We start from the raw sequence: 12,297 nt of genomic DNA, 5'->3' as shown, positions 1-12,297 counted from the left end.
GTATTTCGAGTGCTGGCAGGCCGGGGGAGGGGGCGCGGAGCACTGGGGACGTGGCCTGAGGAAGGGGGCGCGGACCGCGGAGGTGGGTACTGAGGAAGGGCTGCGGTTTGTTAGGGTTGGAGGCTGGTTGGTGAGCGCGGCACATTGAGACCAGGGTCAGCACTGGGGCAGGACTGAACTCAGGCAGCAGTGCCTTGTGGGCGCCAGCGGCGTTGAGGGGGCGTGATCACCTGCCACCTGCCTAGAGTGTCCAGGCAGCCCTGCCCTCCAGACGCAGAGGTGGGGAGGGGGCAGTGATGGGAGCGGCAGCAGGCTAAGGGGCATCTGCCCTCCTGGGCCTGAAGGAAGTCAGTCGCTGCAGCTCCGACGAGGGAGGAAGTTCCCCTTCCTTCCGTTGCACAAGATCCCCCCTCACCGAGGGTGTGAGGCCAGGTCCTCAGCCCTGTACTCAGCTTGTCAGCAAAGTCTCTTCCCCTCTCAGCCTCCCTTTCCCCGCCTGTAGTAATGGTATCGTTACTGTTTTTTGACTACTTCAGTTTTACAGACTCTGTGTAGTGGTGGGATCTCGGCTCACTGTAACCTCTGCCTTCTGGGTTCAAGCAGTTCTGCCCCAGCCTCCCCAATAGCTGGGATTACAGGCGCGTGCCACCACACCCGGATAATTTTTGTTGTTGTTTTTTGAGATGGAGTCTCACTCTGTCGCCCAGGCTGGAGTGCAGTGGCGCGATCTTGGCTCATTGCAGCCTCCGCCTCCTGAGTTCAAGTGATTCTCCTGCCTCAGCCTCCCGAGTAGCTGGGATTACAGGCATGCACCACCACGCCCAGCTAATTTTTGTACTTTTAGTAGAGAGGGAGTTTCACCATGTTAGCTAGCTGGTCTCGAACTCCTGACCACAGGTGATCCTCCCATCTCGGCCTTCCAAAGTGACGGGATTACAGGCATGATCCACCGTGCCTGGCCAATTTTTGTGTAAGTAGTGATGGAGTTCTACCATGTTGGCCAGACTGGTCTCGAACTCCTGATCTCAAGGCGTCTGTCTGCCTTGGCCTCCCAAAGTGCTGGGATTACAGGTGTGAACCACCGTGCCAGGCTGGTTTGCTGACTACTTCCTTATAGCTAGGTGTGATGTCAAGTCCTTTATATGTTAGGGCCAAGATACAGATGAGAAAATGCTTCGGATAAAAAAGAGAAACAGAGAGAAAATAGAGGCTCAGAAAAGTTTTCACTTGTCCAGGGTCCCCAGGTCCCATGGCAAAACCCATCTCTACAAAAATACGAAAAATTAGCCCAGCGTGGTGGCAGGCGCCTGTAAATCCCAGCTACAAGGGAGGCTGAGGCAGGAGAATCGCTTGAACCCGGGAGGCAGAGGTTGCAGTGAACTGAGATCATCCCACTTCAGCCTGGGTGACAGAACAAGACTGCCTCAAAAAAAAAAAAAAAAACAGAAAGGAAAATTAGTTGGATGTGGTGGTTGCACACCTATTGTCTCAGTTACTTGAGAGGCTGAGGCAGGAGGATCGCTCAAACCTGGGAGTTCAAGGCTGCACTGAGCTGTGATTGCGCCCCTGCACTCCAGCTTAGGTGATAGCAAGACTCTGTCTTTTAAAATAAAAATTTCCTTCTACCAGACCTTTCTTTTCTTTCATTCTCTAGGACAAATATATGTGTATGTTCACGTATGCCTCTCAAGGAGGGACCAATGAGGTGAGTTGGTTAAAATTCCTTCTAGCTTACTGTGACAGTATCCGTTGTTGTATGGAGATGTCCTGTAGGAGGCAACAGGGTTGGGTCTCACATACATCACCTTACACTCATTGAATGATTCTTCCTAAACCAATAAAAAGGGAGAGTATTGGCATTAAACAGTGATGACAGATTCTGCTGTCATTATTCCACAAAGCAAGCAAATGTCTGGACAGAAGGAGGGGTGGAAGATGGGAGTCTGCCATCCCCATGAGCATCTGTTGGAGTGTTGTATTTTATATGCAACGTAACAAGTTATCACAGCTTAGGAGCTTAAAACAGAGCACCCATTTATTATCTCACAGCTTGGTAGGTCAGAAGTCTGGGTCAGCTCAGCTGTGTGCTTTATAAAACCAAACTCGAGGTGTCACAGGCCGGGCATGATACCTCATGCCTGTAATCCCAGCATTGTGGGAGGCTGAGGTGGGCAGTTCACCTGAGGTCAGAGTTTGAGACCAGCCTGGCCAACATGGCAAAACCCCATCTCTACTAAAAATACAAAAATTAGCTGGGTATGGTGGCACACGCTTGTAGTCCCAGCCACTCAGGAGGCTGAGCCAGGAGGCAGAGGTTGCAGTGAGCCAAGATTGTGCCACTGCACTCCAGCCTGGGCAACAGAGTGAGACTCTCTCAAAAAATAAATAATAAATAAAAGTATCACAGGCAAGGCATGGTGGCTCATGCCCCGTCTCTAGGAGCATGAAATTAACAGAAAATTTTAAAATCAGCTGAATGTGGTGGCGTGCATCTGTGGTTCCAGCTACTTGGGAGACTGAGGTGGGAGGATCACTTGAGCCCAGGAGGTCGGGGCTGTAGTGAGCCGTGATTGTGCTACTGGGCAAGAGAGCAAGACCCTGTCTCAAGAAAAAAAAAAAAGTCTCTGGGCTGGGAGAAGAATCCTCTCCTTCAAGCTCTTAGTTGACAGAATTGAGTTACTTGTGGTTCGAGGACCAAGGTCCCTGTTTCCTTGCTGGCTGTTTTCTCCAGCTGGTGGCAGAAGAGCCAGTAAGAATGATTTGGGCCGGGCACAGTGGCTCATGCCTATAATCCCAGCACTTTGGGAGGCCAAGGCTGGCGAATCACCTGAAGTCAGGAGCTTGAGACCAGCCTGGCCAACATGGTGAAACCGCATCTCTAGTAAAACTACAAAAATTAGCCAGGCATGGTGGCACATCCCTGTAATCCCAGCACTTTGGGAGGCCGAAGAGGGGCAGATCACCGGGGGTCAGGAGTTCAAGACCAGCCTGGCCAACATGGTAAAACCCCGTCTCTACCAAAAATACAAAAATTAGCCAGGCATGGTGGCACATGCCTGTCATCCCAGCTACTTGGGAGGCTGAGGAAGGAGAATCACTTGAATCCGGGAGGTGGGGGTTGCAGTGAATCAGGATCGCGCCACTGTACTCCAGCCTGGGCAACAGAGGTAGACTCTGTCTAAAAAAAAAAGGGTGATTTGAAGCACATGGACACATATGCCACTACTGCCCTTGAGGGAACTGCAGGGCAGGGAATACAGGCAGCCTCTAGGAGCTGAGAACAGCCTCTGGCTGGCAGCAAGGAAATGAAGACTTCAGTCCCACAACCGGGAAGAACTGAAATCTGCCACAACCACAAAAGCTTGGAAGAGGACCTTGAGCTACCAATGAGAGCCTAGCCCGGTGAACACCTTGAGACGGGTTTCGCCATGTTGGCCAGACTGATGTTGAACTGCTGACCTCAAATGATTGGCCCGCCTCGGCCTCCCGAAGTGCTAGGATTACAGGCGTGGGCCACTGGCACCCAGCCTCCTGGAGATTTTTCTGTATCCTATGTAAAGAGCTTCAATTGCATGGACATGTGGAATTAATTGACAGCCCGCTACTAATGGATTGAGGGTTACTTCCAACCCAGTCTGTGAATAACCTTGGCCAGGGTTCATTGTACAAGTATGGTTACATCTGTGGGGAAACCACCCAGAAGTGGGATCCCTGGGTCCGTTTTCTTAAAAGTAAAACTGGGCCGGGTGCGGTGGCTCACGCCTGTAATCCCAGCACTTTGAGAGGCCGAGGCGGGTGGATCACCTGAGGTCGGGAGTTCGAGACCAGCCTAGCTAACGTGGTGAAACCGCATCTCTACTAAAAATACAAAAGTTAGCAGGGCGTGGTGGCTCACGCCTGTAATTCCACCTACTCAGGAGGCTGAGGCAGGAGAATCGCTTGAACCCGCAAGGCAGAGGTTGCGGTGAGCCGAGATCGCGCCACTGCACTCCAGCCTGGGTGACAGAGCGAGACTCCGTCTCAAAAAAAAAAAAAGTAAAACTATTATGTTTTGAGATCTTGGTAGATATATGTTCACTTGTAAGAAATCCTACAGAGAGATCCAAGTACCCTTTAACCAGGTTCCCCAGTGGTCACATCCTGCAAGATGCTAGTCATTTTAGAGATGGGGGATCTTACTATGTTGCCCAGGCTGGTCTTGAACTCCCGGGTTCAAGTGATCATCCCACCTCGGCCTCCCAGAGTGCTGGGATTACAGGTGTGAGCCACCGTGCCCGGCCCGCATTTTCCCTTTTGCTTGTATCTGTTGCAGCTCCACCGACAACCCGGGATAGCCTTGGTTTTCACACCCATATGGTGTGTTAGCAGACAGTGGGGCTTCTGCCCTAGGAGAAAAAGGTATCTCACTGTAGTTCAGCTTGCGTTTCGTTTTTTTTTTTTTCCATAAATGATATTGGACATATTTTTATATGTTTAAGAGTTGTTTTTAGGCCTGGCGTGGTGACTTATATCTGTAATCTCACCACTTTGGGAGGCCAAGGTAGGAGGATTGCTTGAGGCCAGGAGGTTGAGACTAGTCGGGGCAATATTGGCAAGACAGTGATTCTGCAAAACATAGAAATTAGCTGGGTGTGATCCCAGCTACTTGGGAGACTGAGGTGGGAGGATTGCTTGAGCCCAGGAGGTGGAGGTTGCAGTGAAGCGAGATCGTGCCACTGCGCCCCAGCCCAAGCCACAGAGAGAGACTCCGTCTCAGAAACAAAAAAAACGTTGTTCTTATCTCCCCATCCATGGGAGCCACTTTGGGGTGGTTCTCATTTGAGGCACCACTTTTATGGGAAGGATGTGGTGCAGGCAGACTCCCTGATCACAGATGTACAGCAAACCCCAGGCCACCAGGAGGACGGGGCAGGGGATTTAGTGGCCAGCCCCTGAATTGGGAGGTACAGAAGAGGTGGCCTGACTGTAGAATCAGAGGCACACCTGGAACTCTGCGAGAGCACCTGTGTGTCCGGCACTGACCCACGCTGTCTTCTCTCCCCAGCAATGGCAGATGAGTCTGGGGACTAGCGAAGACCACCAGCACTTCACCTGCACCATCTGGAGGTGAGGCTCGGGGTGGGGGTGGCATTTTCGGCTGCCAGTGGCCTGCCCGCTGGCCCCGGGAGCTGCTTCGGAAGGCGGGGAACGAGAGGGTACCAGGACGGCCAGACAGATGGGGGCGGCACCCCTGGAGGGGAAGACAGGCCAGCAGGGGACTCATGCACGTGCAGGTGGGGGTGGCGGGGTCGCTGGGGCGCGACTGCTCCCCAAGGAAGTGCACTGATGCAGAGGCTGAGAAGGTCTGGGGGAGACTGGGGGAGTCTGTGTGGGGCAACGTCCCAGGAAAAGGAGAAGCAGCTCAGAGGGTATGGAGCGTCGGCCAGGGCCTGGGAAGGCCCTGAGGGTGACACGAACTCACCAAAGGGCTTTTTGACAATTTTTCTTTCTTTTTTTTTTTTTTTTTGAGATGGAGTCTCCATCTGTTGCCCAGGCTGGAGTGCAGTGGTGCGATCTTGGCTTACTGCAACCTCTACCTCCCGGGTTCAAGCGATTCTCCTCCCTCAGCCTCCTGAGTAGCTGGGATTACAGGCGTGTGTCACCATGCCTGGCCCTTTTTGGCAATGTTTAAAAATTGAGATAAAATTCCATAAAACAGCATTTTAAGCTCACAATTCAGCTGCATGTAGTACTTTCTCCGAGGTGTGCAGCCAGACCTCTGCATCCAGAACATTTTCATCCCCTGAAAATAAACTGTTCCCATCAGAGTCATTCCCCTTCCCAGCACATGGCAGCCACGCATCCCCCTCCTGTCTCTGTGGATGAGTCTGTCCTGGACATTGCATAGAAATGGGGTCAAACCCTCCCTGTGTGGCCTTTGGTGTCTGGTTTCTGTCACTGAGTGTTACATCCTCAAGGCTTGTTCGTGCTGAGGCCTGTGTCAGCCTCGTTTCTCTTCCTGGCTGAGTCCTATTCCATAGGGCTCCCTGCAGGAACCTGTGGAGCTCATATCCTTCTGACTGAAGGAGGCAGACTGAGGCAGGGAGCCCCTCCAGGCACCGATGAGGATGGAGTCGGGGGTGGGGGAAGGCCCAGATTGAAGCCTGTGCAGAATGAGGATGGGGTGGGTGGAGAGGGCACAGATGGGAGGCTGTGTAGAATGAGGATGGGGTGAGTGGAGAGGGGATTGGAGGCTGTGTAGAATGAGGATGGGGTGGGTGGGGAGGGTAGATTGGAAGCTGTAGAATGAGGACAGGGTGGGAGGGGAGGGCACAGATTGGGGGCTATGTAGAATGAGGATGGGGTGGGTGGAGAGGGCACAGATTGAAGCCTATGCAGAATGAGGATAGGGTGAGTGGAGAGGTGATTGGAGGCTGTGTAGAATGAGGATGGGGTGGGTGGGGAGGGTAGACTGGAAGCTGTAGAATGAGGACAGGGTGGGAGGAGAGGGCATAGATTGGAGGCTGTGGAATCAGCCAGCTGGGGTGGGAGGAGGAGGGAGTTGCTGGGCAGAGTCCTGGTGGAACTGGCGGAGCTGGTGCAGGTCTGGGCTGGGGACGACCTAAGCCAGTGACAGGTGTGGGAGTCTGTGGGGTAATGGCCATGGAGGTTTGGATGATGCCATCTCCCAGGGAGTGTGTCCCGCTAGAAGGGGCCCCAGCTGGCACCTGCAGGGACCCCAGCATGACCTCCTATTTCCCCTCAGGCATGTCTTTACCAGCATGTTCTCTGAAGGACCAGCCTGATGGCTCATAGCCTTCTTGGGGTGCAGACATCTGGGAATCACACAAAAGCTGTGCCCTCTCTTCCACCTGCCCGAACACACACGCGTCTGGGTCTGCAGCTCCTCCCCAAGTCTCCCCAGGGACCGCCTGGTTCGGCCCCTGCCGCCATCCTCAGTCAGGCTCATGGTTTATGGGCTTATCCGCTCCACTTGTCCCACTTATTCTTGTAACTCCGCTGCCTAAATCCCAGCTTGATCTGGGAAAGGACATGAAGGGAAGGAAGCCGTCAGGCCCCTAGTGGGGAGGAGGTCAGGGGCTTCAGGAATCTTGTCCCTTCTTCCCTGATCCTTGGCCCAGAATGTCTCAGCCCAAACGGTGGGTATTTCTTGAGCACTTATTTTGTGCAGACACTTTGGAGGGAGAAGTCCAAGCTGTAGTTCCACTGCTGTGGTGAGGTTAAAGCATGTTGACAAATGAGAGATGGAGATCAGGGAATGGCGACGTTTAATTGAAGGACAGGGTGTGATTTGCTGCCTCGTGTGGGCGTTGTCCCGCCATCCCCTGCACGGTGCCTTACAAACAGCAGGTGTTCACCCAGTCGTTTCTGGGGAGATTCTCACCCACTCCATGGGACTGGCTGCGTCATGGGCAGGCCAAGGCCCCAGGAGGCATCAGCAGGGTCATTGAGAGGAGACAGACCCCATCAGCCCAGAGAGACCCTGCAGAGGTCGCCCTGTAGTCACGGGGAAGCCCACGGTCGCCATTGTCTGTGCAGGCCACCGCCCCATACGGACCCCTGAGTGCCGGCTCCCCAGAAGGCATCTGGGCAGGTGCAGGCCCGGAGCAGTTGGGATGGTAGCTGGGCTCACCTTGAGCCTGAATCCTCCTGTCCAACCCCCACAAAAGCTCCCCAGGGGCATGCTCAGCCCCGGACACCTGCCACCCCAGGCCTCCCCATCTCAGACAGTGACTGGACCCTCCCTGACCAGGCCTGTTGGCAGTGCTAGGGCTTAAAGAAGAATCTAGGGGCTCCCTGGATACCCCCACCCCACCCATGCACGTAGAACCCCAGCCAGGGCTTCCACAGAAATGGCCCCCCTGCTGCTCCTCCCTCCCCATCACACTCTCTTCACACCAGAGATGCCATCATCCTCTGCTGTCACCTTCCGGCACCTTCTGCCACTCCAGTTCCTTAGACGCCGTTAGCAGCCTCCTAGAGACCTGGGCAGATGCTCCTCCCCACTTGCTAGTTAACTCCTGTGCTTCCTAGTCAATGCCCTCTGGGAAGCCTTTACTGGCCTCTCATTGCCCAGCCCTAGCCCCCATCGCAGTACCTGGATTGCTGTCGGCACCCGAGAAGCCATGTGCAGTGAATGGACATGGGGTCCTGTCCCAGAGCAGCTCCCAGCCCACAGGGGAGAGAGGCGTGTCTGTGAATGAGCTGGAAGAACATTGTGGCACAAAGGGGCCAGGCACGGTGGCTCACGCCTCTAATCCCAGCCCTCTGGGAGGCTCAGGCGGGTGGATCACTTGAGGTCAGGGGTTCAGGCCAGCCTGACTAACATGGTGAAACCTCATTTCTACTAAAAATACCAAAATTAGTCAGGTGTGGTCACAGGTGCCTGTAATCCCAGCTACAAGGGAGGCTGAGGCAGGAGAATCACTTAAACCCGGGAGGCAGAGGCTGCAGTGAGTGAGATTGTGCCGTTGCAATCCAGCCTGGGCAACAGAGTGAGGCTCCGTCTCCAAAAAAAAAACCCAAACATTCTGACACAAAAGAAAGAGGGTCTGATGTTGAGAGGGCCCTATCCGTCCTTCCCAGTCAGCAGTGCTCAGGAATGGTGTCCATGTTGAGAAGCAGGCACGAGACCTGCTGACCCCAGCCCAGGTGGTGGGGCTACTTCCAGGGCGCACAGACCCAGACCCAGCAGGCCTGGCCTGACCCCCTCGCCCCCCTTCCTCTGCAGGCCCCAGGGGAAGTCCTATCTGTACTTCACACAGTTCAAGGCGGAGGTGCGAGGCGCTGAGATCGAGTACGCCATGGCCTACGTGAGTATCTTGGGGTGGGGCGGGCTCTGAGTGTGGTTTCTGTGCACTGGGGCAGCTGTGAGATGTCCTGCCACGAGAGGACTCCATGGGGACAGGGAGGAGAGGGGACAGCGAATCCTGCAGAGGTAGGGTATGTAATTTGGAGGAACCTGGCACACAGACGCCCCCAGACCAGGAGGCGCCGGGGCACGGGGAGGTTGGTAACCTGCTGCTGCTGGCTTCTCTCGTATATGCCAGAAAAGACTTCTCCAGGCCAGGTGCGGTGGCTCACGCCAGTAATCCCAGCACTTTGGGAGGCTGAGGCAGGAGGATTGCTTGAGGCCAGGAATTTGATACCAGCCTAGGCAACATAGCAACACCCTGTATCTACCAAAAGTTAAAAAAAATGGCCAGGCGTGTTGGTGTGAACCAGTAGTGCCAGCTACTCAGGAGGCCAAGGCAGGAGGACCACTTGAGTCCAGGACTTTGAGGCTGCAGTGAGCCATGATTGCACCGCTACATTCCGGCCTGGACAGTAGAGTGAGGTCGTGGCTCAAAAACAAAAAGTCTCCTCTCCCTCTTTAGTAAAAGTACAAAGCGTTAGTCTGTGCTTCTCTGGAAAGCAAACGGAATCGTTCTAGTGATGAGCGTTGAATGGCCCTGCTGAAGTTTCCACTCGTTCTCTTTCAGTCTAAAGCCGCATTTGAAAGGGAAAGCGACGTCCCCCTGAAAACTGAGGAATATGAAGTGACCAAAACAGCAGGTACGGACAGATGGGGGTGGGGTAGAGGTGACGACACCCCCATCCAAGGGCAGGCAATCCGGGGCGGTTTGGAGAGGGGGGTCGGCCATAGGGGTCCCTGGAGACTGTAGACCAGGCATCCACAAAGTGGTTCTGTAAAGGCCGCCTCATCAGTATCTTCAGCTTTGTGGCACTGTAGGTTCTGTCTGAGCTGCGCCGTTGTGGCACAAAGCTGATGCAGACAGCATGTCCATGAACGGGTGTGGCTGTGTGCCACCAGAACTTGATCTTAGCTGGGCGCGGTGGCTCATGCCTGTTATCCCAGCTGCTCAGGAGGCTAAGGTGGGGGATCATTTGAGCCCAGGAGATCAAGACCAGCTTGGGCAACATAGCAAGACCCTGTCTCTACAAAAATTTTTTAAAAATTAGGCTGGGCGTGGTGGCTCACGCCTGTCATTCCAGCACTCTGGGAGACCGAGGTGGGCAGATCACATGAGGTCAGGAGGTTGAGGCTGCATTGAGCTATGATCGCACCACTGGACTCCAGCCTGGGCATCAGAGTAAGACTCTGTCTCAAAAACAATAAACAGGGCTGGGCGTCGTGGCTAACACCTGTAATCCCAGCACTTTGGGAGGCCAGGAGTTCCAGACCAGCCTAGCCAACATGGTGAAACCCCGTCTCTACTAAAAATACCAAAATCAGCCGGATATGTTGGCACATGCTTGTAATCCCAGCCAGTCAGAAGGTGGAGACAGGAGAATCGCTTGAACTCGGGAGCCGGAGGTTGCAGTGAGTCAAGACCGTACCACTGCACTCCAGCCTGGGCAACAGAGGAAGACTCTCATTTCAAAAAAAATAAATAAAATAAATAGCCAGGCGCGGTGGCTCAAGCCTGTAATCCCGCACTTTGGGAGGCCAAGACGGGCGGATCACGAGGTCAGGAGATCGAGACCATCCTGGCTAACACAGTGAAACCCCATCTCTACCAAAAAAATACAAAAATCTAGCCGGGCGAGGTGGCGGGCGCCTGTAGTCCCAGCTACTCCAGCGGCTGAGACAGGAGAATGGCGGGAACCCGGGAGGCGGAGCTTGCAGTAAGCTGAGATCCGGCCACTGCACTCCAGTCCGGGCGACAGTGAGACTCAGTCTCAAAAAATAAAAAAAATAAAAAAATAAAATAAAATAAATAAATGAGATAAAGTAGAAGCCATCAGGGCTTTGAAGTTGGGAGCGTGGCATGCCGAGGGAAAGCTGCAGGGGTCACTGGGAAACATCAGGGTCCTTCTTTGGTTGCCTGAGCAGCACCAGTGTCCTCAAGCCATGTTCAGCTGCATGGGGCCAATGCTAAGCAGAAAGAGGAATCGGAGGCGCCGAGCTGGAGCAAGGGTGGGAGGCGAGGGAGTGGACAGAGCACGTAGGGCCAGGAGACTGGGGTGTAGCAGTGAAAGCCAGAGTTCTGACCCTGCTGGAGAAGTGTCATGTGGGCCTCAGACAGGTTCACCCACTGAGCAGGAGGTCTTGCAGCCTGACCCACCATGCATCCTGTTCAGGCCGGGATCATCTCCTTCCTGGGCTGCTTCTGGCCCCTTTCTGCATCTCTTCTCAACAACATGGCACAAATGACCAGGGTTCTTCCCACCGCAGGTCTTTCTGTGGCTTCCCGCTGCCTGCCACCTATGTTAGCCCCACTGACCTCACCCTCCACACCACCATTTTCCTGTCTATCACCTGTAAGACTTTCAGAGCCTGGGGCCTTTTCACATGGGAGTCTGCTTTGGAGACTGCTCCCCTTCCCTGCTCAGCCCCCACCATGGACCCCACCCCAAATCTTCAGGACTTCTGAGAATTTTCAACGTCGAGGCCACAACCGTGTGTTTCTTTCTTGCAGTGGCTCACAGGCCCGGGGCTTTCAAGGCCGAGCTGTCCAAGCTGGTGATTGTGGCCAAGGCATCACGCACTGAGCTGTGACCAGCAGCCCTGTTGCAGGCAGCACCTTCTCATCTCTGGTGAAGCTGAAGGGGCCTGTGGCCCTGAAAAGGCCAGCACATCACTGGTTTTCTAGGAGGGACTCTTAAGTTTTCTGCCTGGGCTGACGTTGCCTTGTCCGGAGGGACTTGCAGGGTAGCTGAAGCCCTGGGGCAGAGAACAGAGGGCCCAGGGCCCTCCTGGCTCCCAACAGCTTCCCAGTCCCCACTTCCTGCTCGGCTCTTCTGGACTCAGGATCACAGATCCGGGGCACAAAGAGGGTGGGGAACACGGGGGCCACACTGGGGAAAGCAGCCATCTTTCCCCAACCTGCAGAACTGCTTTCTATGTTTACCCAGGGGACAGACCTCCTTTCAGATGAACTGGGAAGAGATTAAATGTTTTTTCATATTTAAATAAATAAGAACATTAAAAAGCAACCCCATAGCCTGGGCCCTCCTGGCTGGCTGTTGTGCGTCGGGGGCTCAGGGCTGACGCTGTCCTGTCGAGGGCAGGTGGGCGGTGTCTCTGGGTGGGATTTCTCTGCAGGCATCAAAGCGCTGGATCCCAAGGTGGCTGTATGTGAACTTGCCTCCTTCCCCCTTTGGCACTCGCTGTCCCTGGGCCCCCCACATGCTGCACACTCGGGTTCCTGTGGCTGCCAGAGGCCCCAACCCAGGAGGATGTTCCAAGGCTGACCTGCTCTCCACAGCCTGTGGGCGTTGCTTTCCCTTAGTGTTTTTGTTTTTTTTTTAGACAGAGTTTCAATCTTGTTACCCAGGCTGGAGTGCAATGGC

General features: G+C 54.4%; 1 protein-coding gene across 1 annotated transcript in view; it reads left to right on the top strand.

Annotated features, from left to right (window-relative positions):
* The window catches only part of MYDGF (myeloid-derived growth factor), a 16,517-nt gene extending 4,577 nt beyond the window's left edge, over positions 1-11,940 (top strand). Inside the window, exons 2-6 of the mRNA XM_011943618.1 lie at positions 1,655-1,705; positions 5,045-5,106; positions 8,732-8,813; positions 9,483-9,555; positions 11,424-11,940. Coding sequence (XP_011799008.1) covers positions 1,655-1,705; positions 5,045-5,106; positions 8,732-8,813; positions 9,483-9,555; positions 11,424-11,503 — 348 coding nt within the window. The 3' untranslated portion in view covers positions 11,504-11,940. The remainder of the gene's footprint in view (positions 1-1,654; positions 1,706-5,044; positions 5,107-8,731; positions 8,814-9,482; positions 9,556-11,423) is intronic.
* The last annotated feature ends 357 nt before the right edge of the window (positions 11,941-12,297 follow it).

Source organism: Colobus angolensis, unplaced genomic scaffold (genome assembly GCF_000951035.1).
Source record: "Colobus angolensis palliatus isolate OR3802 unplaced genomic scaffold, Cang.pa_1.0 Scaffold22, whole genome shotgun sequence".
NCBI lineage: Eukaryota > Metazoa > Chordata > Mammalia > Primates > Cercopithecidae > Colobus > Colobus angolensis.
This window is presented reverse-complemented; position numbering and strand designations above follow the sequence as displayed.